General features: G+C 41.6%; 2 protein-coding genes across 4 annotated transcripts; one reads left to right on the forward strand and one right to left on the reverse strand.

Moving 5' to 3' along the window:
* Nucleotides 1-1,581: 1,581 nt before the first annotated feature.
* On the forward strand, nucleotides 1,582-5,802 carry LOC138118504 (uncharacterized). Of its 2 annotated transcripts, XM_069029523.1 has the most exons (6): nucleotides 1,582-1,993; nucleotides 2,227-2,294; nucleotides 2,932-3,007; nucleotides 3,220-3,300; nucleotides 3,868-4,372; nucleotides 5,553-5,802. In XM_069029523.1, exons 5-6 carry the CDS (start codon nucleotides 3,872-3,874, stop codon nucleotides 5,577-5,579), a joined length of 528 nt encoding a protein of 175 aa, XP_068885624.1. In that variant the 5' UTR covers nucleotides 1,582-1,993; nucleotides 2,227-2,294; nucleotides 2,932-3,007; nucleotides 3,220-3,300; nucleotides 3,868-3,871; the 3' UTR covers nucleotides 5,580-5,802. The 2 variants fall into 2 exon arrangements, with proteins under 2 accessions (XP_068885624.1, XP_068885625.1); XM_069029524.1 differs by lacking the exons at nucleotides 1,582-1,993; nucleotides 2,227-2,294 and adding an exon at nucleotides 2,534-2,603.
* Nucleotides 5,803-5,892: 90 nt separating this feature from the next.
* Nucleotides 5,893-24,179, reverse strand: LOC138118503 (putative short-chain dehydrogenase/reductase family 42E member 2). 2 transcript variants are annotated; one of them, XM_069029521.1, is made up of 13 exons: nucleotides 20,041-24,179; nucleotides 17,050-17,228; nucleotides 14,670-14,905; nucleotides 13,724-13,819; nucleotides 12,886-12,946; nucleotides 11,013-11,131; nucleotides 10,579-10,654; nucleotides 9,483-9,565; nucleotides 8,827-8,964; nucleotides 7,688-7,753; nucleotides 6,825-6,888; nucleotides 6,433-6,506; nucleotides 5,893-6,230 (listed from the first exon to the last, which is right to left on the reverse strand). In XM_069029521.1, the coding sequence occupies exons 3-13, from the start codon at nucleotides 14,898-14,900 to the stop codon at nucleotides 6,027-6,029; spliced, it is 1,212 nt and encodes a 403-aa protein (XP_068885622.1). In that variant the 5' UTR covers nucleotides 14,901-14,905; nucleotides 17,050-17,228; nucleotides 20,041-24,179; the 3' UTR covers nucleotides 5,893-6,026. The 2 variants fall into 2 exon arrangements, with proteins under 2 accessions (XP_068885622.1, XP_068885623.1); XM_069029522.1 differs by lacking the exon at nucleotides 20,041-24,179 and adding an exon at nucleotides 18,390-19,717.
* Nucleotides 24,180-24,886: the final 707 nt, after the last annotated feature.

Genomic DNA, 24,886 nt, shown 5'->3' on the forward strand with positions numbered 1-24,886 from the left:
CCAGGCGCGGAGTGATCCGCCAGGAGGGACTATTTGTGATGCGGTCCTGCCCGCGGAAGGATCACCGGTGATGTGTCCCGGCGCGGAGTGATCCGCCAGGAGGGACTATTTGTGATGCGGTCCTGCCCGCGGAGGAATCAGCGGTGATGCGTCCCGGCGCGGAGTGATCCGCCAGGAGGGACTATTTGTGATGCGGTCCTGCCCGCGGAAGGATCACCGGTGATGCGTCCCCCGCCCGCGCATGCGCACTGAGCAGCGCCCCGCAGCCATCTGCGCATGCGCAAGGATCCGCGCACGCGCAGCTGCCAAAACGAGTTTCCCTCTAGAATTTGAAGGAAAGTTGAAGAAAAGGGACAGTTTAATAAAAGTTTAATAAAAGTTCAATAAAATCAGGAGACAGCAGCAAAAACGCCGCTACGGCCGGGTGCTTCGCAGAGAGACAAAGGCGCACCTTTCCAGCCAAAAGAGCCTCTTTACCACCGAGCTCCCTCCGCCGGCTCCCAATCCCAGCCCGCGCTCCCGGGCAGGGTTTCTTTCGGACCAGGGCTGCGTTTCCATCCTCCGCTCTGGGAGTCACCAGGTGCGTTAGGAACGAGCCGATCCCGCTCTCTGAGACACAAGGGCTCGCTCCAGGAGACTGTTCCTGTTCCTCTGTTCCAGCCGCTCTGCTCTCCCCAAAGCACCATTTCCTCGGAGCTCCTCTGAAACTGCATTTCAATGCACCGAGGGCTCCAGAAGCTGCAGAGTCGTGCAATGGGGTTTTTTTGGGAAGCGACCTTAAGCTCTTGCAGTTCCACCTCTGTCATGAGGACTTCAGGGCTCTGAGACTCCCAGAACGATTTTGGGTTGGAAGGACCTCAAAGCTCACCCAGTGCCAGCGCTGCCATGGCAGGGACAGCTCCCACTGTGCCGGGCTGCTCCAGCCCCGATGTCCAGCCTGGCCTGGAACCTTCCAGGGGATCCAGGAGCCAATGTCCCCTCTCTGGGCAGACAGAATGAGCTAAACCTGGGTATTCCTGAGGGAACGATGGGAGCACAGCCGAGTGCTGCATCCCTGATTCCCACTGGGAATCTCCATGTCCTTCCTGCTGTGGGATCCAGCAGCTGCAGTAGGATCTTTGTGGTTTGTGCTGCATTCCCAGCACAGCAGAACCTGTCACCCTCGGAAGCACTCTCTTTGTTTAAAAGCAGAGGCATCCAAGCTATTTTATATTTCCCAGCTTTCCAGGGTGGATTCATTCAAACCTGTTGTCAACAGAGCAGTCCCATGACACAGGCAAGGCTGGGCCCTATTTAAATTGCTGCTGACACTTTAGATATCCATAGCCTCATCCTGGAAGGTGGTTTTACATTTGAATTTAGGCTTCATTCAGTATAAACTGTAGGCTCAATCCTTAGGGATATTTTGCTGTTAAGTCCAACAGTAGTTTTTAAATATCAGCTGTCAGTGTATCTGATGAATGTTTATCATTTAGCGATACAAGTACTGAACATTTTGCCTGCACAGCACATTGGGTAGGAATTTTCCAATAAAGAGAACTCTCTTCCACCTCTGCTTTCTCTTGTGCCAGGTCTCTCAGCACGTGATGCCCCTCAAGGAGCAGGAAGAGTGGATTTACAGCTGTGTGCACTCCCTTGTATGTTAAAGCTCCCAGTGCCAGGCTTGGGAGCAGCCACACTGAACCAGGAACGGCTTCAGGCAGCTTTTAGGCAATTTATAGTCTTGTCCTTCTCCAAAAGCTGGCATACCTTTCTACTTGTTGATGATCTTGGCACGAAAACACTGAGGCACAATAAAAATGAGTGCTGTTCAGTAATCCAGCTGTAATATGACTGTGCTTCATAAAGGCTGCTCTCCCTAGAGCTGCTCTTGTTTTCCATACCATGGGTTGTGGTTCCATCGCAGGCTGGAACTGCCTCACTGAGGAAGAACTTTGTTGAATGGGTTCCTAATTAAACATCCTTGTGGTTTTGATGTGAGAAGTGTAAAGGGGTGAGGCTCATTTGATTTTGTCACCTGATAAAGGATTTGCTTCTTTCCCTTTTTTTTTGTCATTTGCTGATAATCCTCATCTTCCACTTGTTCTGTAATTCCTGCCTGATTTTACACTCTTTTATATAAAATAAAGTCTGCCTTTTCATATGCAATAAGGAAATAACATCATTTGAGAAAAATGGAGGTTTGTCTTGGGCTCTTGACTGTTAACAGCAATTAATTATTCCCAGGTGGCTGAAATAAGAAGACTGAAGTGCCCCAAGTTGAGGCTGCAACATCAATGAAAACCAGCTTGGAGGTACTAAAACCATTCAGCTTATTCTATTTTTCTGGTTTCTCTAAATATCTGTTAATGTGGAAAAAAATGATGACCCTGGCCACTGGATGCTTAAAAAGTTGTTTGAGTTTAAAATAGCCATTAAATGTAAGTGACCTCATGTGTGAGGGCAGCAAATAGTGTTTCAAAGCTCTTTTTATCTGCCCTAACTCCTGCTCTCTGCTGTTCCTCTGCTGTAACCTTACACTGGGCAAGTAAATGTCAGTGGCAAAATGAGAGCTGGGCTCTGATTTACACACTGCAGCCATTGGTGCTGGGGCAGGATTCCTGGTGAGCTTCCAGCTTTCCATATTTTTCCTTAGCGAGTAGCACAGGTATTGTTTTCATTTTCAGAACAGTCTAAAAGAAGTAGAGGCCCCAAAAACATATTTGGTGATTTTTAGCTCTGACTGAGCTCTGCCAATGCTGCCTCAGGCAAGGTGTGGGTAAATCAGAAATTGCCAGCTCCTTGCCTAAGAAGGAGTTGGGAAATAATGAGGCATTCCGTGTGGAGCAGACACTACAAACTGAGCAGTGCATTATTTATGTTTCTTTTGTTTGTAAAATCAGCCTTTTTAGATGTGGCAGGAATTCATCTGCAACTCTCTCTGCCTTTTAGGAAAGGAATGGTTAAAGCTGAGAGGAGGGCTTAGCTGAGAAATCGCCACGCATGGAAAAAGTTGGGTTTGCTGCAGGTAAAAAACATGGCACAGCAATACACAGAGAACCTCCTTTATTTCCTGACCCTGCTGCTGCTAGGAAGGGTTTAATGATGCAGTTTTTTAAGCGGGGACTTAGTAGGCAAACTCTCCCTAGCAGGTTCTACCTTTCCTGCCCTGGAGGAGGTGAGATTAGAGATCTTGGTTGTGTGATGTGCAGAGTCTTTTCCATTTTGCTCCAAATCCAGGTATCACCAAGACAGAAAAATTCCAGCTTCAGCTTATTTCCTTGGAGGGGAGACATTTAGGAGAAAAAATATCTGTAAGAGGTAATTTGAATTTCTGGAACGTTACCATTCTTTTGAGAACTGGAGCTATGCCAAAATTCAACTTCTTCAAGGTGCTGCTAATGCTGACCTTCCCTGACCTTGCTACTGGAGCACTGGGGGGCTCCTGCTTGTGTGGGGTGGTCACTTGAGGTCAGGGCCTGTCTGTAAGGCTTGTGGGGACATCCTGCTGGTGGCCATAGGGACAGGTAGGGTCTGGAGCACCCGGGGCAGCTGGTGTGGCTCAGCCTGGAGCAAAGGAGGCTCAGGGGGGACCTTGTGGCTCTGCACAAGTCCCTGACAGGAGGGGGCAGCCGGGGGGGTCGGGCTCTGCTCCCAGGGAACAGGGACAGGAGGAGAGGGAACGGCCTCAGGCTGTGCCAGGGGAGGTTTAAATTGGATCTCAGGGAAAGTGTCCGGTCCTGGCACAGTGGTGGAGTCCCCATCCCTGGAAAGATTTCAAAGCCGTGTGGCACTTGGAGACGTGGGGCAGTGGTGGCCTGGGCAGTGCTGGGGAACGGCTGGACTTGAAAATCTTGAAGCTCTTTCCCAACCTAAACCTTTCCATAGTTCCATGGCAGCGGCTCGGATCGAGCAGAGCACCAGGACACGGAGGTGCTCGGGGCTGTGGCAGGGCAGCATCGGCAGGACGGGGCAGGACGGGGCAGTGCCAGCAGGGCAAGGCAGAAGAGGCCAGGGCAGAGCGGGCCAGGGCAGAAGAGGCCAGGGCAGAGCAGCCCACGGGCGCTGTCGCCTGCGGCCGCTGCGGGCCCGGCCGGGAGCGCGGGCGGTGCCTTTAAGGGGCGGCCGCGGTCGCCCCCCGGCTCCCGGAACTCGCCCGGCGCCGGCCATGGTGCGGATCGTGACCGTGCAGACGAAGCCCTACGGCGAGCAGAAGCCGGGCAGCAGCGGGCTGCGCAAGCGGGTGACGGTGTTGCAGAGCAATGCCAACTACAGCGAGAACTTCATCCAGAGCACGCTGGCCACCGTGCCGCCCGCTCGTGGTGACGGCGACGGCCGCTTCTACATGAAGGACGCCATCCAGCTCATCGCCCGCATCGCCGCCGCCAACGGGGTGAGCAGCGGGCGCTCCGCGGCTCCGGGATGCGCTCCCGGCCGCGGGCAGCGGCGGCGGAAATCGCTGGCGCTCCGCGTCCGCGGCGTGGAAGTAACCGGGGAGTGCCGGAGGAGCTGGCGGGGCTGGCGGGGGACGCTCGCGGGGCAGGTGGGAAAAGCCCCCCGGGAGCCTCTCCTGCCTGCGGGAGCGAGTGGATATGGGCCAGGGCGGAGGGATGGAAGCAAACACGACTTTGCTCTGCTTCCTCCTCCTTCCTTCTGCCCATCCCTGGGTTTTCCAGCTGAACCGCAAAGCAAGGGCGCAGCGTGGAGGCGGTGAGGTGTTGGGAGGGAGCAGCGCTCCCTTCCTCAGCACTGGAGCGCATCTCACTGCTGGGGGATTCCTCCGTGGGCTCGTCCTGCTCCTGTCACTTGGTAGCCCAAGGGAATCCCAGCAGGGAATGTGATGTTGGTCGGAAGAGGTGTGCTGAAGTCGAGTTTGCAAAGGGAGGCTTTTCCCTACATTTGCTCTTTTCCAAATGTCAAATATTCTCTTCCCCTGGGACACCACCACCTGTAGCAAACTTTCTTCCTCATGGACCATGCAGGAGAGAGGGGCTGAGGGTGCTTGGTTCTTAGGGTAGAACCTCAGAGTCAGCTATTTCAAATTCTGAGGTGCCCCAATGCCTGTAAATATCCCTGGAGGTGTCTTTAGGGCTGCCCAGAGATTATACTCAGGCAAGCAAAACAAAAAAACATCAGATGGCGCCAGAACAGTACTAGTGCTGCCAGTTAAAGCTGTAGCTGGGCTGGAGCTTTATTATTTCAGATCACTGCTTTGGCTGTATTATGCTACAGGAGTTGAAACAGTGCAAAGAGCTCGTGAAAAAAAACCCTCTTGGCTTAACTCTGAAAAACCTGTGTGTAGGCAGAGCATCCGCAATGGGAAATTCTCCATAGAAGAGCTTTTTATTTACCTTGGTTTGCCAGAGGCTTAAAAACAGTATTTGGTTCAGTTATTATTTATTATTGCATTTAAAGCATATTATTTGATTTACAAACACACATAATGATACTTACTACATTTTTTACAAAGTTTTAGCACAATAAAACTATTTTACATAAATAGGATTTTCATTCCTCTAATCACCTATTATTTATAAATATTTACTTTCCATATTTTTTGCACTGTTTCCCAGGTCTCTGTAGTTCCTCAGACTAACTGACAGTAGCTGTAGCCGTGGCTTCATCAGAAGAGTTGTTTAGTCACCCTTTTCTTCATTGGAGCTACTGGACTTGTTACAGCACTGTTGTCCTGTGACAGTTCCTCTTCTTCCAACTTCTCACCCTCCTGAATTATCATTTTTAGAAAATGCTTCCCATCATGAAACCATTAATTAATGAAGATCCATTAAAAGTATTCCTGCACCCATTTGTGGTGAACTCCTTTGATGTAACAGTGTGTTGCTCTTGGGGAACATTTCCTGATACGTCCTACGTTTTCACTTTTGTAGTTGTTTTTTGGGTTATTTTCTTTCTTAAGGAGATCAGAGAGGTGTCATCATAGTAATATGAATAAGAAAGTCCAGAGTGGCTGAGGAATGTACTATAACCAGATCATTAATACTCAAACAAAAGGAGGTTTCCTGGAACAGGTGGGTGGTTATTTGATTTTAGAAGAAAGAAAGAATGATCAAACTTAACAAAATGCCAAAAACAAACACCATTTTAATGAACGTGTGATCTTCTTGGCAGGTAGGTCTTGTTTTTAGATAATGATCCACAGAATCAGCAAATGAGAATTTCTTTGGTTTGTAACCGAGTTGATTTCGTGCCTTGTCTATTCGGAAAGTGTGAGTTACAGTGACATTCCACACCTAAAATCCAAAAGGACAGTTATGGAAGTGACTTTAATATCCAGTTCTCTAGAACTTGGAGGAAAATATATCAACAACGATACTACAATGGAAACAGAACAGAACACAGAGCTGTAATGCTGACAATCCAAAGGGTGTATCACATACCTAATGAGAATTTTAGTCAGAAATATATAAACATTATCTCTTTTTATATATTTACCTCATTCCTTGTCAAGAAAGGTGTGAAGCTAAAAACTGGCTTTAGTATCAGGTGCAGATATTCCATCACAGTGGCTGTGTAACAGAAATTACTTAATGAGACACCTGGGTAACAATAAACTGAGACAATGCTGACATTGTACATCCTGTAATTCCTACTGGTAAAAGGCACTGTTTAATTTATAGAGTACATGATGAGTTTATGACTAGCCTTTAAACTTTATCTGGTACAATTAATACCACATGGCACAAGCAATTATTTTCAATTAAAATAATGTTAAATAATTCCCGCAATTTGGGCCCCTGCATTTTATAAAACCACTATGTAGCTTCATAGGAATAAAAAAAATCAAACAACCCACAATAATTAAGAACATATTTTTTTTTTTTTACCTGCTATATGAGCCAGGAGAACAGGAATATGTATCCAAGGCTTCCTGTAGCCTAATTTTTCAAACTAAAAAGGGTATAAAAGGAAAGAATAACAGAGAACTTATACCAAATTGAGGGTATCAATGAGGCATGAAAATGGAAAAAAATAAAAGAGTGTTTATAAAACTTGTATCTAAACTTCTTTTTCCAGCTAGTCTCCCTGTCGATACTGGTGGTAAGAAATGCAGTTGAAACCCACTTCTCATTCTTTGGTGTCCATCTCCCACCCTTCATCTGCAATTGTACAGTAAAGGGGAAAAAAAGGCCATTTCCAAGGGGGAAGTGACCCAGACTGGAATACTGAACTACAACTAAATACAGGCCCATTGTTCTACTGCAGTCATTTTCTGTGATGGCATTGCAGGATCAAAACTTGGCATGCTCCTAGAATCCCAGCCTGATAATTTCTGAAAATATAGTGTTGTGTCTTTTTAGCTTCTAAGATAGGATTCTGAATGAGCTTCCCTTCTGTGCTGCAGCTGCTGCCTGGACAAAGGGATAAGTGAGGGCTCTAAGAGTCCTGCCAGATGCCAGTGGCAGAGCTTGCTGTGCACTGTGGGTTTGCTTCATGAAATGTTGCTGTTCTGCAGCAGCTTCTGGACCTCTCAAAGCAGTAAGGCCAAACTCCACAGTTACATATATCCAAAACTTCTCTTAACACCAGTGGAACTTTGGGATAATCAGGAAGAATAGGACTGAGTTTAATGTTAAGTAATTCAGTAATTCCTGTGCACTGAACTTCATTTAGTTGGTCTGGTGTGTCAGTCAGTGACAGGACTTTTGCCCACACGGTGCTGGGAGCTGCAGGGCTGTGCAGTACATACCAAAGGCACAATCCACTCAGAGAAGATGACATTTTCACCATCGTGGATGTAATAAGCCTGACCACTCTGGTAAAGAAGCAGAGAAAAACAGTGACAAAAGGCTGTGCACAGGATGGCATTTTCTGTCTCTCATACCTGCCTACATGTCATGATTTTGTGAGCAACACGCCAGCATGCACAGGGTGAATGTGCACAGAGCAAACTGCCTTCACTGGGCTTCACTGCGGTAACCCCACAGTGGTGGTAGAGCTCAGGATGGTTAACCATGCTGTAGTGTAGATCAGAGCTCAGTTTCCTCCTGTAGCAGCCCAGCTGTTGGAGCACTATGTTCTTCATGATGTGCAGGGCACAGAATTACCTTTGTGAGTGCAACAGAAGGGGCAGCACTGACAGCATTTAACAAACACAGCTCTGAGGTCGAGTTCCGGCTGTGCTCTGGATGAGGGGTCTGCCCAGCTCTGAGTACCAGGAACACCTGAGCACCCAAGCAACCCTGGGACTCTGGGAGTGACATCAATTTAAAACAGCTGCCTGGCTTCCAAGCACTGAACTAACAGAAAACACACGGAGAGATGTTCGCCTGTGTCTGCCTGTTGTCTGTGTGTTCCTACCAATGTAAATCAATCTGGTACCTCCAAGAACTGTGAATGCAGCAGCTGCTGCAACGTTGTCAGTTCTGTAATGCTTCACAGTCCTCAGATTGCTGTTGCAATTATGACCAGTAGAACAAAAAGAAAAACCTTTTTAAATTGTCCATTAGTTTTGTACGTCTCTTTTTGGAATTTTCAGCTCTGAAAATTCAACTGGAATGCCTCAGAATGATTGCTCTAAATTTTACGCATCTAGGATCAGAACCTGTTTTCAAGAGAACAGGATATATAGATTTGTGTAATGGTGAATATATTAAGCTAGTTAAAAATACAGTTTCTTCCAGTAACCCAGGAAATTGTGTCTTTTCAAACCAAACAAAAACATCAAGATACGAGCAAAATGTATTTGCATTTGCACTGTCTATGTGCTTGTGGAGCCACACACCATTTTAGAGAATTTAGCATATGACTTTTTGGAGACTCTTTGGTCTCAAAACATCAAAAATTAAACTTGTTTGAGAACTCACAATGATTATATTGTTTACTTACAGCTATGTAGCCCTTCTCAGAGGTGAGAGCCTCAGCAGCCAGTAAATGAGCTTGCACTAGATTTCCTATGTGAACCCAGTTCATCTGAACTTTGTGATTCCCGAATTTGAAGTTAAAAAGTCTCCGCTGGATATTTATCTGTAGAAACAGAAAACATGAGATAACTACATTATACCTTTATTATGCAGTATAACATTAATTTTGTGTCAACCCAAATACTTGGAACTTGCTGTATTTCTGTACAATTGCAACACAAGAAAGGTGTCACAAGAAAAAATCCAACTAGTGGGTGGTTTTGTAAATCAAAGATGGTTGCACTGATAGGCAGTGGCAAAATATGGTGATATATTGTTTAGCAGAAACAAAAGTGCATATTTAAAAGACAGTATTTCCATTAAACAATAGGGATGCAAACCTACTTCTTTTGCCATGGCATTTCAGCCTTCCATTTCCTCTTTTCACTGAAAAGCCCAGTTTGATCCTGGCCCGCAGTGCTGGTTTCCTGCTGTTTGTTACCCTGCACCACATCACCTGTCCCTGAGCTTTCACCACATTCCTGCAGGAATGGTTAAGAACTGCAATCAAGGTACCCCCACTTGTGTTATGCCCTTACAACTACTCGTGATGTCCTCCAGAGCTGACTACAAAACACATACGGCTACTCGAGGCAGGTGCCGCTGCTCTTCTGGTCCGTAGATGCCCGGTGGGCGAAGCACACATGTGTGGAGCTTGTCCCCTCCTTGGAGAGAGAGCAACAGGTGACTGTTAGACAGCTGTGATGGCAACATATAGTTGACACATACTGTCTGAATTTTACACTTTCAAAATTAAGGCTCAGTCTGACCATTCTGTGTGGTTCAGCTTCCTGGGAACCTGATTTCATTGTCGTGCAAAACTGAATTCAGTAGCAGTGACAGAGCTGAGCTTAGCAGCCTGGAAAACGAAATCCCACAAGACTTTGAATAGGAACAGGACAAATCAAACTTTCCTCCTGCTTGATTGACTTTTTCTATTTATTACAGAGAGAAGTTTACAACTTATATTTGTCCACTCTAGACATGTGCAATACTGGAAACAGATCACTCAATTTGCTATATCCAGACTCCTTGCTTGCTTGCAGATCAAGGGCACCATAAAGGAATGGAAGAAGTCTCCTAAACAGAGGCTTTCAAATCAGTTTAAATATTGTAAATCAAAATTAATACTCTAAGATTGACATGTGAATAAGTAAGCAGACTCCCCTGACTCCTGAGAACAGGCACAATGACACCTTTCATATGGCCAAGAATATCAGGTCATAGGCATTTGCTCAGTAGTTAAATCAAGGATGCTAAAATTGAATCCCCACCTAACTTAGTTTGCCAACTTTTCTGTTAAGAGAAATCAGTAGGAATAGCAAAGTATGTATCTAAAGCAAGGAGAAGTATTTCCCTTGCCATGTTCAGATGGATTTTTAGCCACAACTGTTCATGTTGACTAGAAGTCAACATGTCCCTGATATTACCAATCTCTTTAGGAAACTGGGACTATTCTTCCCCAGACACTTGTGAGCCATGGGATACAAGAAGGACCCATTGGACAGTGCTGACAGATTGGTATTATCAGAACAGCTAATTATCCACCAAAGAGAGGAGTAGAACCAAATAAATCCTTATTTCAGTTAAAGTATCCTATTGATAAATGAGCAACCAGAGAAAGGAATGCCCATTAGTACTCCTAATGATAGAAAACCCCCAAATACTTTATAGGTACCTTTTAGTAAAGTTCCATTAGCAGCAAGAACCATTTGGTCTGCAATTGCCTTGGTTCTAGAATAATGATTAAATTGCTATAAAGAAAAGCAGAATAAGATAATTACTGAATCTGTAAAGGCAAACTTACTGTTTCTGACTGACAACATTTCAATCTAGCCAGCTCACAGGTATCAGCTGAGCAAAACAAAACTAGAAATAATAAGATTTAGTAAATATATAGTTTGTTTATGACAAAAAACTTAACAGACTTAAAAATTAGTGGCACAAGCTTAGCTTCAGAGGGAATTTAAGTCCATTAGTATTTATTTAACTCACTTCTTGAGCTAAATGTACTGAGAACATCTGCAGTAAAACAACTGCTCTCAGAACAGCCTTTGCACAATCTACCCTTTGGAGCACAGTAAATGCCACACCATCCCATGAACAAAGTACCTTTTCCAGTGGAAAATATGGTACAGTTTCTTCGTCTCCTTCTTCTATAGGATTCCCTCCAAACACCACATTCACTGTACTGGTATATATCAGTCTAGGGATATTTCTTTGTTTGCAGACTACAATGATACACAAAACAAATTATTTTAAAACAAAAATAAAGAGGGAGAAATGACTGAACTGGCAGATTTTCTTTTTGAAAACAAGCATTATGTTTATAGAAAAAAATATTATTTCAATTTTAACATTACCTTATCATATAATATTATCTTCCATTCAGCTGGAATTTTTCATCCCAAATATCTGCTATGTGAATATTACACCTTGTGGTCACCAAATGTTTCATGATGAGATACCTGTAACTATCATATCACTGGTTTGCAGTCATCAGCTGGATAGAGGAATTATCTTCATGGGGGAAAAACTCCTCCTTGAGAAACCTTTCTTAAAACACGTTCATTTTACAAATGGAATACAAAGGAGATGAGTAAGAACATTGGTTGTGGGACAGCCCTTGGGGCAGTGCTGTGGGCACCAGCCACTCCAAGGCTCTGCCCTGAGCTGCCTCTTGCACCCCTGGTGATGGAACATGCAGTCACACAGGAGCACAGGCCAGCTCTGCCCACATGCCACAAAACTGCCTTTGTCTCAGTCTGCTCATAAGTGACAAATGATGTGTCAACAGGAAAACACACCCTGCTAGTGTATAATCAGCAGTGCTTCAAATACAAAGAAAATTAATGTTATTTGCAAAACAAAGACTTAATTACGGATTTCAGTCTTGTGTAGCTAAATTCTGCTGCATATATGTCATTGCAAACTTGAATAATGTAAATTTGCTTTTTATTTAACAATATTCCTAAAATTGAAGTGAATTAATATTCAAAGTCAGGAATGTTTAGAATGTACAGGGCAGTCTTTCCAGCTGGTTCATTGGCTCATTTTGAAAATCATCAATGTTAATTATTGTTGTAAATATTTGGGGGAAAATACAATAATAAGGTGTATTATTAAAATGTAGATGAACAGGTTCATGCTCCTCCCAGCCTCTTGATTTGCTGGGAGCCTATGGAAATTTGACATGATGTGTTTCTGTGGGTTTGGAGGTTGGGGTAGGAAGAAGGGAATATGTGGCAACTCTTCCTTCTAACTCCTTTAGAGCTTTACTTGCCTACTATTCCATTTCTGCATTTTTTTCCAGTAATAACACACAGGCAGCACGAAAATTAGTCTAAATAAAAACTGATCTTGCCATTTTTATGCTTTTTTTCTTCTTTTCCCCCATGTGGTTTTTGAAAGAAAAACAAAGAGAAAGTAGCTTTGGTATTTACAGTACACTCAGAAAACATTCTTTCTGGAATTAAATATACTGAAAGAGATCTACTGGCATCTTGCAGAGACAGTAGTTCAAAATCAGTATGTAATAAAAAGGGATCACAGACAAGCAGAAAGGATGGAAGGTTTTCTGAATTAATGTGATAATAGCTAAATATACTTACACTTCTATGGTGCCTGCTACCAAATGTTTATGACACAACAAACAGTACAACAGCTCTCATCTTAGTTCTATGAGGAAAGAGGATAACACTGCTCCATTACATAGAGTAAAGGGAAAAAAAATAACCAGTACATGGAAGAGAGCTGTAGTTGGACTGCCAAGGAATGAAGTCCACGATGAAAATCTATCCCCAGTTCAAACCAGTGGCAAGTCTACCAGCTTGGGGCCTGCACACCCAGGTTTACATCATGCTCTGACAGGAGGGAGAGAAGAGCCTCATTTTAGTGCCTGATCTTCACAGGAAACATCCAGTTAGAAAGTTTTTTTAATTCATGGTTTGGATAAGATGCAGAGAAAGAAAATCTAGGTACCTACCATCAATTATTATTTTTGTGCCGCCAACATTTATGGATTCAATCTGATCTTTCTTTTGAAGCTAGAAATAAAGTTTGCACAAGATTTAATTAATCAAACAAGTCACATTCACAATATGATGGTTACAATTTCCAGATCTAGAATAGCTGAGGCCTTTTTATAATATTTGTTACAGTTCTGTCTGTCTGACATACAGTGATTTCTGGCAGTTCTCGTGTTTATTGTCTTGTTCAGCATATGAGTAAACAAAGTTGAAAATGAAAGATAAAATGCATCTAAAGGGAAATAGCAATGCTTCAATATTTTGTCACACCCCAGATAATCCATGATATAGAAACAAGAAATACAGGCAGGGTTATGCTCCCTGAAAGCTTTCACAAGTTCTTGTTCCAGTGGCAATCTGTCCTGTTCCTAGAAATAAATCAGTAGGTTCATGACTTTTTTGATAACACCCTCTGTGAATATCACTGTTATTCAGCATAACATATTGATTGAGGTCTGTTTCCTCATGACTGAATTCACAAGAAGAAAATTCATCAGTATTAGTTTTAGAGCAATGCTGTCACTCTTCTTCAGATCAGAGAAAAAGGCTGTACCTTCTTATCCAAGCTCTTAAAACTGTGATCTCATTTTTCTAGAATATTTTGTAGTATGTTACTTTCACACTTTGACTTTTATTATTTAAGGAGTACCTCCCTTGTTGCCTGTATGGATGACTTGACCTTTATAACAATTTCTGTCTGACATAAATACCATAAAATCACATTCTTTGTTACATGCAGACAATTTTTTTCTTTCTCAAAGTAACCAAAGAAAACTTTAGGAGAATGGTACTTGCTTGTTCCAATCCTGACATTCCACATGCAGCTACATGGAAAACACAGTCAACCCCTTCACAGGCTTTGAACACTGCTTCATAGTCCCTCACATCACCCTGTAAAATGTGAAAAGAATGGAGTTTTGACAGGCAGAGCTCCTTACATTCTCTCTAGAACTATATTAACTATGGCCAGTAAGGAAAATCTAAAGCTATTCTGGTCTATTTTTCACAGTACTTAACAACAATTAAATAAAGCATTATGAAGAGGCAGAAAAATCAATGACTAAGAATTTTGCCAGTATTTTGTTGCAAAACAAAGATGACTCTTGTTGGCTTTGATTATAATGCGTATTTTCACACTTAGTCCTGCAGCCTCCAGGCTGGCAAAACTTGTTTGACTTGAATGGGAGCAGCAAGGGCTGGAGAATCCAGCCCCAGGGACAATAAATCACAGCAGGAAGGGTTCAGCTGTTTGCCTTGGAATCACCAAGTAAGAGAACCCCATTTCTGCTGGCACCTTGAGAGCTGATCTGTGCTGCCTTCACAAATGTCTCTTTTTAAGGTTGATTCGTGATGCACTGTATGATAACTTTAATTACAGTTTTACACAAGAGTGAAAACCCTAGTACACTCTATATGGATTTAATACTTTATTTAGTGTACATTAGTGTATTACAATCACATTTATGAAATTCCATTTATCACTGAACACACCTGTATCTCGTATTAAATGCTATGGTGGGGTTAGAGTATTATATTGCATTTTTGTATACCAGGTAATGCTACATTAACAGTACTCCCCATACATACAGATATCAATAAAAATACAGTACCTTGGTGTTCAGAATTCAGATACTGTATTATTTCCTGTAATGAACTTGTCCTGAAAGGCTTTTCAGTAAATGTTTTAATCAAAGGTCCTTAAGAGGAAGCCTTGACAATGAGCACCAGACATGTAACATACCTTGAAAAAATCCGCTCCGCTTGGAATTTCCCATTTGGGTTTCCGTACATCGAACAGCACAACAGCAATTCCTGAGCTAACGAGGGCACACCCCAGATTGTACCCCAGGTAGCCCCCACCTCCTGTCACCATCGTCCTGGTGCTCCTGGCAGCCAGCAGCCCAGCAGGCTCGGTCACTTGGCTCTCACAGGGCTGGCTGCTGTGGAGCTCTTCTGTGAACCCCTCTGGCATCACGACTGCAACAGAGAAATCTCTTGAAAATTCCTGCATAGTGCTCTGAGATCTGGGTAATTTCAATTACTTTCACATTACACTGGTCCTATACTAGTTTTATTATCTTAATAAGTTTAAAATGTATAAATTCATAATTTCACTGATGGGCTATGTATAATGTGTAATGAGTCTGAATACTTTTATATTCCAAGATTTAGTCTTTTCCTCATATCACTAAATGTCATATTATATAGAATGAAGAGAAATTACAGAATTTTAGAGCCATTGTAATTACCTAACCTTAACAGCTGTGATTGCATTTTTGAATGCTTGGTTCAATCAAACATTTTACCCTTGAAAACTCATTAACTTCTGATATATTAATGCCAAATAGATGTTATCCTACTACTCAGGAAAATAAACCAAGACGTTAGATAAGGAATATAAGGAAAGATTCATTCTACTTCTAAAATTCACTTTATTTCACATTTGGGTCTTCAGCAATGATAAAAATTTGTTACCATTTTAAGCTTTTCTGGTTATACATGAAATATATTTCATTTTCTGTCTAGTTCTCACTAACTTTTGACCAAAATTTTCTCAATAGGCATTCATAGACAGCTAAACTGACAAGGGGCAGAAGAGATAAGCCATCTGCCCTGTGGGTTCATCTACTTGGGAAAATGGATTAGAATATCATTCTAGGATAACAACTCCATGGGAATTACCCATCTGTACACCTTGTTCTGTATTGCAAATTAGTTTATTCTACATGAATCACTTCTATTTAGAAATTCACTTATCTTCTGTACCTCAAATGACTGGTATTCCAGACCACAGTGTTGTCCAAGAAATGAGTCCATTTAATTCTCCCACACAGAGAGCCCCTGTTGTCCTAATTCCATGCTTGGCCTTTGCACATTAGGATCTAGGCTCTTATACCCCCAAACAGAAACCCAGAAGAAATAAATCTGAAATCAGTCATGTCACTCTAAAGTGGGAGCCAAACTGGGTGCCTGCAGGCTATTACAGGAATATGGACCCAATCTCTGCAGATTATTTTGGTTTTCTCATAGCTGGAGAGGTCCTCATATGAGAGGAACCTCATAGTTAAGTACAGCTTGCTCTCAGCCATTTACACCAGGCTTCAGCAGAGCTCAGGCAGAAACTGGGCATGGCTGGTAGCTGGCATCTCTGTCAGTTCCAGGGTGACAAAAAAAATCTAGAAAATTAACACAAAATGCAGCCACAGCACACAAAATTATGGACTACCTTTGCCATTGTTTAGTTAATATTTTATAACTTTGTTTGTGATATTTTTCTTTTTTTATATATTGATTTTTAGATTTCAGACACAGGAAATTACTATATTCTCCATGCTGTTACATGGCTTTAACACCAATGTCAGTTCACTCAGTTCAGCAAAGTGAGTGGCATAACAGTGTAAAACACAAGCTCCTTATGTTGAAAAACATCCTGACATTTCAAAAATGAAAAATAATCCACATTTCAAAACAAAATTTAAACTAGAATTAATATAATACAACTAAAAAAAGTATGCTGTCTTGTTCAAGCAAGGAAACATAAATTTGTACTCCTAGATTATGCTACACAGGAGTCTTAAGCCATATAAAATTCTTTTGCCTTGTCTTCTGAGAAAAAGCATCTTCTTACACACTGTAAGGAGACCTAAAGTTAAGCTTATCACATATACCACAAAAAGACATTTGAGAAATGGTATATATTTGAATACTTGTCATTAGTATCTCATTAAGGTTTAAGTAAGCTGGAGGTCACATAAAAGAGTTTAAAGATTTTTTTTTTTTTTAGAAATCTCTTAAAAAAGCAGTAATAGCATTAATAAATTAATCTGCTTCATGGGATTAGAAAATTGTTTTCAAATTTCAAATGTAAACAATTTTCTTTAAAAAAATACTTCTTTCCAGAATCAGTAACTTTTTTTCTCTGAATTTATAGGAGCTATTCTGATTTATTAATGTATTCTGCATGATAAGCATAGCTACATCTCAGGCAGCACATGCAGTGTGAGTTGCTCATAGCTCCCCTACTGTCATTTCAAATACCAGAAATGTTCTAATTACTTCCCATAAAAAGTTAGAGTCAAACATATCAGATATTTAAAAATAGCCAAAGTAGTAGTAAGTACCTGTGGTAGAATCCTGCTGTCAGCACTGTCCCAGTCCTTCCTGTCCAGGTAGGAGGGTGAGATGTCTCTTTGCTGGACAATCCGTGACTCAAGGGCATCAGGTACTCTCAGGCAGGCAGAGAAGTTCACGTGTGCTCAGGCCTTTTGCTGTTCCTGCTCCTTTGTAGCTGGTGATTAGGCTGGGAGCCAAAAAAGGGCAGGGCTTAATTAGTACATAATTTACGTTCCTTTTCAGGAAAAAAAAAATTTCTCCATATCAGACCATTCTTAACAGGATGGTACCTCTCACTGACCTGTTAAAAGTGTAAGACACTACACAGCACAAATATACCCTTGGTATATTGTTATTCTGTAGATAAACTGTACTAGAGTTTTCCTGTAGGTAGAGAAGAACTGTACTAGAGAAGAAACAAAAATCCTGTTTGGCAGTGCTACACAGCACTTTCATCCTGACTTTTTTATCTCCATCCCCAACCCAGTTTTGTATTTGCAGAGAGGCACAAGGGTTGTTCTCTGCCTTCCAAGATGAATGAAGGTAATAAACTACCTTGTGCACACCAGAACAGGAAAAGGTGATTTACTGTTAAATAATGCATTTAAAATGAATGATGAATTAATGAAATTATTAATAATTATATATGTTCTCTGTCCTAAGGTTTTAAAGCACTTTTAAAACACATATGCTTTTGCAAATTAAACAATGAGAAATCAAAGCCAACATTTTTAAATGGGTGTGTCTAAAACTAAGTCTCAAAACAGTAGTTAAGATGCTAAAGAAACACTCCCACATCTAAATATAAATTACTACAATTTTCAGTGTTGGCATGTTATAAATATCTTAAGTTCATAGGTAACCAATTGCAAATTAAATGTAATTTAATGTTCATGTGCTGACAAGAAGTCAAACTGACACCTAGGAAAATGTATCTTAACATAACATGTATGTTCCAAAGTCCCTATAGTCGGCATTAGAACCAGAACCTTTGAACCTGTCAAATTAATCTGCACTTCTTGGATTGCTGGGTGACAAGCTCAGCTCACAGTAAAACCCCCAAGAACACCAAATTCTCTGTTTTGAGCTGTCCACAACACTGACAGTTTTTACCATTTAATGCAAGAAATAAAGTGCCCATTCTCTCGCTGAACTATTCCAGAGCTCCTTCACAAGTCAAAGCAGCTGGTCAGCTTATTCAAAGGATATCAGTCCCTCACTCTTCAGTGAAATTTAACCAAGAGTATTTTAACTTGGCTTTGGTTTCCACCTTGGCAAGAAGAGGACACCTCAGAGGAGTTCTCAGAACTGGTATTTTGTACCTCTCCTGTTATGCTTATTCTCTTACCTTTAGTAAAGAGGGGTGTCCATATTTTATTCAATGAATCCTGCTTAGTATTTCTGAAAGAAACAGAAGCTAAAGTTCCAAGGAGAAAAGCTGCTGCATTAAGATTGGAGCTTGCTTTTGGTCTTGAATCACAACTCTATACTGCCTTTTTCTACTTTTTCTCCTAGGACCAGTCATAGGTCATGTAGGCATAGAAACAAACAAAACATCCAGTACTTGTAGCAGATGACTATAAAATACAGCAGGAAGGTGTCAGGGAGTTTGTCCATTTATTTACATGGAGAAGGTCCACATTTCTGAAGTGTTGTGTTGGCTTATCAAAATGTTACTGACACCCAGATGGTAAAGCAATGTTGAAATGTAATTGCACTGTTTCATAGAGGAACCCAGGAACTTACACAAGTTCATTTCAAATCACATGCTGGTAGAGCCAAGCCTGAATTGAGTAAGGAGGATTTGGCATAAGACAGACAAGACAATCTCTGTCTCCAGCATACAAAGCCTGGTCCCTGTGCTAGTTCTGGGCACTGCTGGGTCCTGGACCCCAGAGGGGTTTCAAACCATGGCCCAGAAGGCAGATGTGGAGACCAGGTCTGAGTCTCTGTCACTCAACAGGTCCTGTGAACTTCACAGCTCTGCCCTCCCAGGCCACAGAACAGGAGCTGTGCTCCAGCTGTGAGCTAACAGGAACCTGAAGAATGGTTTTCAAGTGTGGAAGATACTATGCAGAAAGGAGCCTTTAACAGATGTAAGCAGAGCATGAAGAGCTCGAGAGAGGCGTGAGTTAAGGTGACAGCCGGATATTTGGCGTGAGTCACAGGCAGGATGGGACATTCTGGAGGGCCCAAGGGCAGAGGAATAGCAGAAAAGAAGAGACTAAGCTCTCTTAAAGCTACTCAAGGACAGGGTTGTGCTGAAATACCTGCAATATAAAAAATACCCTCTCTTCATTTAACTAATTAAAATTTTCTGAATCTAAGCCCTCAATTAGTAGAGTTGTCCAAGCTTGCCATGTATTTGAGCACCTCTTTGTTCACATGCAGATGCCCCATCACAGGTACTGACAGTTTGTGAACTCAGAGTGGTGAGACTCGTTTGGACAGGGTACCAGAGCACTGATCCCCTCTGCAGCTCCAGAGGAGTCTGGGCAGAGCTGTTGTAGGGTGTGTAAGCACTTCTGACTACGGGTACTTATCTCTTTGTGACTATAAAAACAATCACCCTCGTAACAAGGACTGAGTCTAAAACAACAGAGAGCCAAAAGAAGGGAAGTGTCAACAGTAAGATGTTCACTCTTTATGTGAGAGAAGACAAAAAATGTTAAAAAACATTTAAATCAGGTCTTGCAATGTTAATGGAAAAGAATAGAACTCTTCTCTAATTATGTCTAGCTGTGCTTATAATTTTTGGTCAAAACGATAAATCATGGGATCTGAATTTGTGAAAGGAAGCTTCAGAATATTTTTCATATAACCAAATGCTAAACATTGGTACATATCAAATATTTCTAAGGCATGAAGTCATCCTTAAAAACACTTACCAACTCATTAATGCAACAACAAATATAATACCCAAAGTGTTATGATAATACAACATTCTTCACATTCCTTGCTAAGTTAGAGGAGTAAGACACAGAGGCAAAGCAACTTACCCATGTCATGCTCTAAGTCCAGGCCAGAATGGAAAAGATGCAGATCCTTATTCCTCGCTGCAAAGCTAAGAGATCAGGTTCTTCTTAAATCCCTCCATTCTTCATTAACATACATAAATATTCTCACTCTCTCCTTCCTTTTTCCTGTTTCTTTGTGTATTTGTGTTACAGTTCTGCATATTTCCCTGTTTCCTCATGGAGGGAATAAAGCACACATAAATACAGCCTTGGAACGTGCCACATAAAATGCTTTTTAAATGACTTTGTTCTCATTTCCTTTGCATTCGTGGTTACTTTGCATGTTACACAGATTGATTTACAGGTCAAATGAAATGATAACTCTGAGCCTGCATTGCCAAGTCAGGATGGAATTACAGGAAGAAACAAAGCAACTTCTCACAGCACCAATGAACATCCCTGTATCAGCCCTTGGGTCTTGTTAAAGAAGAGGAGAGTTTATGCAAAATTTGAAGGGAAGGAATACAAATGCATCATAAATAAAAATACTGCGTTACATTGTACTGAATAAAGGCATGTTTCTATACAATTAGCAGGGACCACAGCCTGGCTTGCTACACACAGGAATCAGAGACAACAAAAGTGTCAAGCAAACGATACAGATGCCAGTTTGAAAGAGATTATAACCCCACTTCCAACAGGTTTGTTATTTGCTAGTTTTTTTTCTATTTAGAAAAGCCTTGGTACCACATCAGGAGTGGCCATGGTTACAGAGGCAGCCCATGTCACTGAAAGGATATAAACCTGTGGCTTACAAGGTCTGCCTAAGCTACTGACCAAATTCTGGGTAGAATTTAAGATTCTAACCGATGAAGTCTCATATAATACGAGTCAGGGATTATCAGTCTCCTTATAAATTACTTCTATACTTAAAACCTAAATGATCATTATTGTAACAGAGGGAAGGAAAAGAGTATTTTCTGATGCTGGCAATTTTCTGGAATTGACTTTTCCCTTCTTCCTCTCTCTTCATATTATTTATTTTAACTAATCAGGAAGCAAACATCTCATAAGCATCTGTTTGAGATGGCTTCACAGAGGATCAAAGTTCAATGGAATGAAATATACATCTGACATACATCTGATTTAGAGGCATTTAAATGATTCAATGAAAATTCCAGTGACTTAGTTGTATTGACACATTTGGGTGCCTAAAGTCTTGGAACTTTGTGGTTACAGATCTAGATACATGCTAGTAATAGCAACATGCTTACAGGACACAGAGAAATTCTTACTGAACAGAATTCTAAAGGACAACACACTCTGCCATTACCTTCCTTTGAAGCAGCATGAACTGCTGGAGGTGACTCAAATTCAGGCATATTTCGATGGAGTAATTTGTTACTTGGCTAAGCTGTCCCACCCCTCTTCTGGAAGCTGTCCCCTGAAGCAGCTAAGGCTGAACCATGCACAAAGGAGTTCCTGAGCTGCCAGTCCTTGCTAAGGAATGGTTTGTGAACATCTGCACCAGTTAAACCCAGCTCAGCAGCTGGAAACTGGAAATTATAGCAGTACATGAGCTGCTCCAGACGGAAATTCCCAACTGTGAAAGCAGCACTCTTTTGAAGGGGGTTGCACACACACGTGGAGGTAGCAACTGCTTTAGCCATTTGTCTTTAATTCATTGCACAAAAATCAGCATATTCAGTGAGTCACAGCAATGACACGACTTACAAACGAGCTGGCAGAAAAATATGCATTTGGTCAATTATAAAGCTCCTCTTATTATGTCTTGAATACAGCGAGTTGCATTCCAGCAAGCACAAACCAGGAAAGCAAATGACCCAGAGCTGACAGATCGACACTGAGGTCACAAACCGAGTATTACTCAGGTCGTCCCCACTGAGGCATCTCCTGAAAATGTCTTCCTGGCTGAGCAGCCCTCAGACTGATGGGAGCAGGTAGGATGGCAGTTTCCAGGTAGGCAGTAAGGAGATAGAATCTGTATTTTGAAGGAAGGAGCTGCTCTGAGGAGGTAGCAGGGCTGACCAGCCTGCAAGACCACATGGCTTTGGCTGCACAGGCTGAACACACTTAGAAAGGAAGAGACCTTGGATGGGGTGCAATGGCTCAATGCTGTAATACCTGACTATTTTACAGCTTCTGTGCTCACACAAATTCTAACATCAACACTTGCTCCTTACTTTTCATTGCATTTTTCTTAACAGGAGGCTGAGAAGCCCTTAGCTCACACCACCAGCAAAGAGAAGGCTCTGGGTTCCCAACACCTACTTTGAGTGTGAGATCATGTCAGGAGAACCAGAGCAACGTGCTGTGCTCTGCCCACAGAAACAAACGCCCAGTCCAAGCTGAAACAAACAGCTCAGTGATGAGTATTCATGTAGGCTGCCCCAAATTTGGGGTTACAGATCCACTATCAGCCAATGGAGACACTGTGTAAATGCAATTGTTTTGATAGAGTAAAACCTCTGAACACCAAATATTGTATGGTGGGAAAAAGGCTGGAAATGAGAGCCCTGACAATTGCAATCTAACACAACAGACTGAAGTATTCTGATGCTTATCCACATTTGCAAAATCCAACATGTTCATTATGATCTTACTTCACAAAGAGCCTCTGGTACCATTTAACACATCTGCATAAGTATAATTAGTTTTAAGTTCTTTTAAAGTACTTTTATAGGAATGTAAGAATCTATGCTGCAGTACTGTGACATTTCTTAAATCCTCCAAGGAACTAATAAGAAACCCTTTTTGGCAATACAGAAAGCTCATCCTTTCTGCCTGGATTTACTGGTTTAACATTTCTGTTAGTACAAATCCTCATTTTATCAGTGATCATCATCTAGTATTTCTATACCCCAAACAGAAATGTAACCAATCCTGTTAATTTACAATTAACATTTTCATATCAAATCATTTCAGCAGTTACAGACATCCACAAACAGAATCACAGAAGGTGATGCATAGCACAGAGCACCAGTTTAACTGCAGTATTCCAGTGAAGGCTGGTACTAACAATGGAAGGCTGGAGTCACCTGGCTCAGAGCATACAACAGTAAAAAGATACATTTATGATAGAAATAATTTTCAATTCTTTATAGAGATAAAAGAGATAAAGGGACAGAAAAGACACCATCTCCCATATCACAGGATACCCAGTCATCCCCATAAGCTGGCACTCAGGAGATGCAATGGCTCTGAATAAATGCAGATCAAGTATCTGAATTTTGAAGTCTGAATCCATTTTTATTATATTACATATATTAAACACCTGAGATTAATTTCTAACCCTCTAAAAGACAACAGTGAACGTCTACAAAATACTAATGAGCTGTCATTACAGAAATCAGTAAAAAACAAGTATATTTCATAAATCAACTAGCACTAGCAAACATATTTTAAATCTTTCTAGACAGGAACTATGTAAGAACAGAATTGCTCAGAAGATTGGCAGTGTCTGGTTATACAAACACAAACAGGCTACACCAGCAATACAAATACACCAGTATTATTTTCTTGTATGTCTGGTAATTTCTGAATCATCAACTCTAAATCTTTCTTTACTGCCAACATAAAAAGCAGAGTTGAAATAATTATTAGCAAAACTTCTCTGTGCAAAAACATGAACTACAAGCTTTGTTTTCTGCACTAAGGTTATTCCTTGGACTTTCTATGCAAAACTGGCATAAAGAATTCTCTTCCTAACATCACAGCCATCTGTCCCATCTATTATGGATAATAAGCACTGGCAAAGAAATCTCAAACCAACTGACAAAAAAGACAGTTTAGGCATACCAGCAACTAATTGAAGGAATTAATATGATGAGTAGAAGAGAAACAAAAGTTGTGACCCTGTATAACTACTGATTATTTTAGAAATACATACACTTTTAAAATTTGTATTAGCTATATTGAAAACTATCCTCTACTTATATTTAAACTTTCTAGAGTTCAGGGCTCGATTTACTTTGAATCCTGCAAAATCTGCAAGTGGAGTCAGTGCAGCACTTATCTGCAACTTCTTGTCTTGCTAGCACTTGTGACAACAAAGAATAAATCTCTTTTTCTGCTTGAAGCTCTGAGCACACTTTGAAAAGAAGCAGGTTAGTGGTGTGATTCCAAACCTCTTCAGCATCTTTTCTTCATCTAAAATTTAATCCTACAAGTGAAGCACATGAATACTTTAAAAAATACAACTCAAAATATATAAACTGCATAGGCTCACTACCACCATTCACAAAACTGTAATGGAAAAACAATACAATTTAAACTGAAATCAAGTTTCCTTACTTACATGTTTAATGGGGCTACAGTGCTATGCACTCTGGAGTATTCTAACAGGAATGCCTTCCTATACACTTCACCAGCAATACAGTTCTTGAAATGTTGAAAGACAGAGATAGTTGTGGAAGTGCAGCCTTTATTTCTGCATGCCTGGAACAACTTCCTTGCTCCTACAGGATGGTTTTGTATCTGCTCCCTCTCCAAGCATCTCTCGTGAGTGATCAGCCCTTAAATGCTGAATTCTGCACTCTCGGACACTCTGACACATTCACACACACTCTTACATGCTCAAACACCCCCTTACACACAATCATGCACAATCCTTGATGAATATCTTGGCAGGCCAACATTCTCTAGTGCAACTCTGCAGCTATGTGCCCACTGTTCTTCCTCAAACAGCTCTGTGACAAATGCTTGTGTCTTGAGTCCTGAGAAAGTACTTCCAGCCAGCAGTTTAGACTTTGCCAGTTTAAAAGCAGCAGGATGGCTCTGTGAGAGGTTTAGTTTGCCCAGCTGCCTCCCACCACTCTGTAATGACAGTCCCATGTTTGCTGAGGCTGTCTTTGCTGTTAATGGGGTC

This window comes from Aphelocoma coerulescens, chromosome 14 (assembly GCF_041296385.1).
Source record: "Aphelocoma coerulescens isolate FSJ_1873_10779 chromosome 14, UR_Acoe_1.0, whole genome shotgun sequence".
Taxonomy (NCBI): Eukaryota; Metazoa; Chordata; class Aves; order Passeriformes; family Corvidae; genus Aphelocoma; species Aphelocoma coerulescens.

Bases quoted from the DNA above. Each gene is read 5' to 3' on its own strand.
- LOC138118504 (XM_069029523.1), top strand. From the start codon at position 3,872: ATGGCAGCGGCTCGGATCGAGCAGAGCACCAGGACACGGAGGTGCTCG. The intron at 4,373-5,552 runs GTGAGCAGCGGG...ACTGTTTCCCAG, and splicing joins GCATCGCCGCCGCCAACGGG to GTCTCTGTAGTTCCTCAGAC.
- LOC138118503 (XM_069029521.1), bottom strand. From the start codon at position 14,900: ATGCCAGAGGGGTTCACAGAAGAGCTCCACAGCAGCCAGCCCTGTGAG. The intron at 11,132-12,885 runs GTAGGTACCTAG...GTATCATTGTAG, and splicing joins CACAAAAATAATAATTGATG to TCTGCAAACAAAGAAATATC. The intron at 6,507-6,824 runs GTAAAAAAAAAA...TCTGTTACACAG, and splicing joins TCTCCTGGCTCATATAGCAG to CCACTGTGATGGAATATCTG.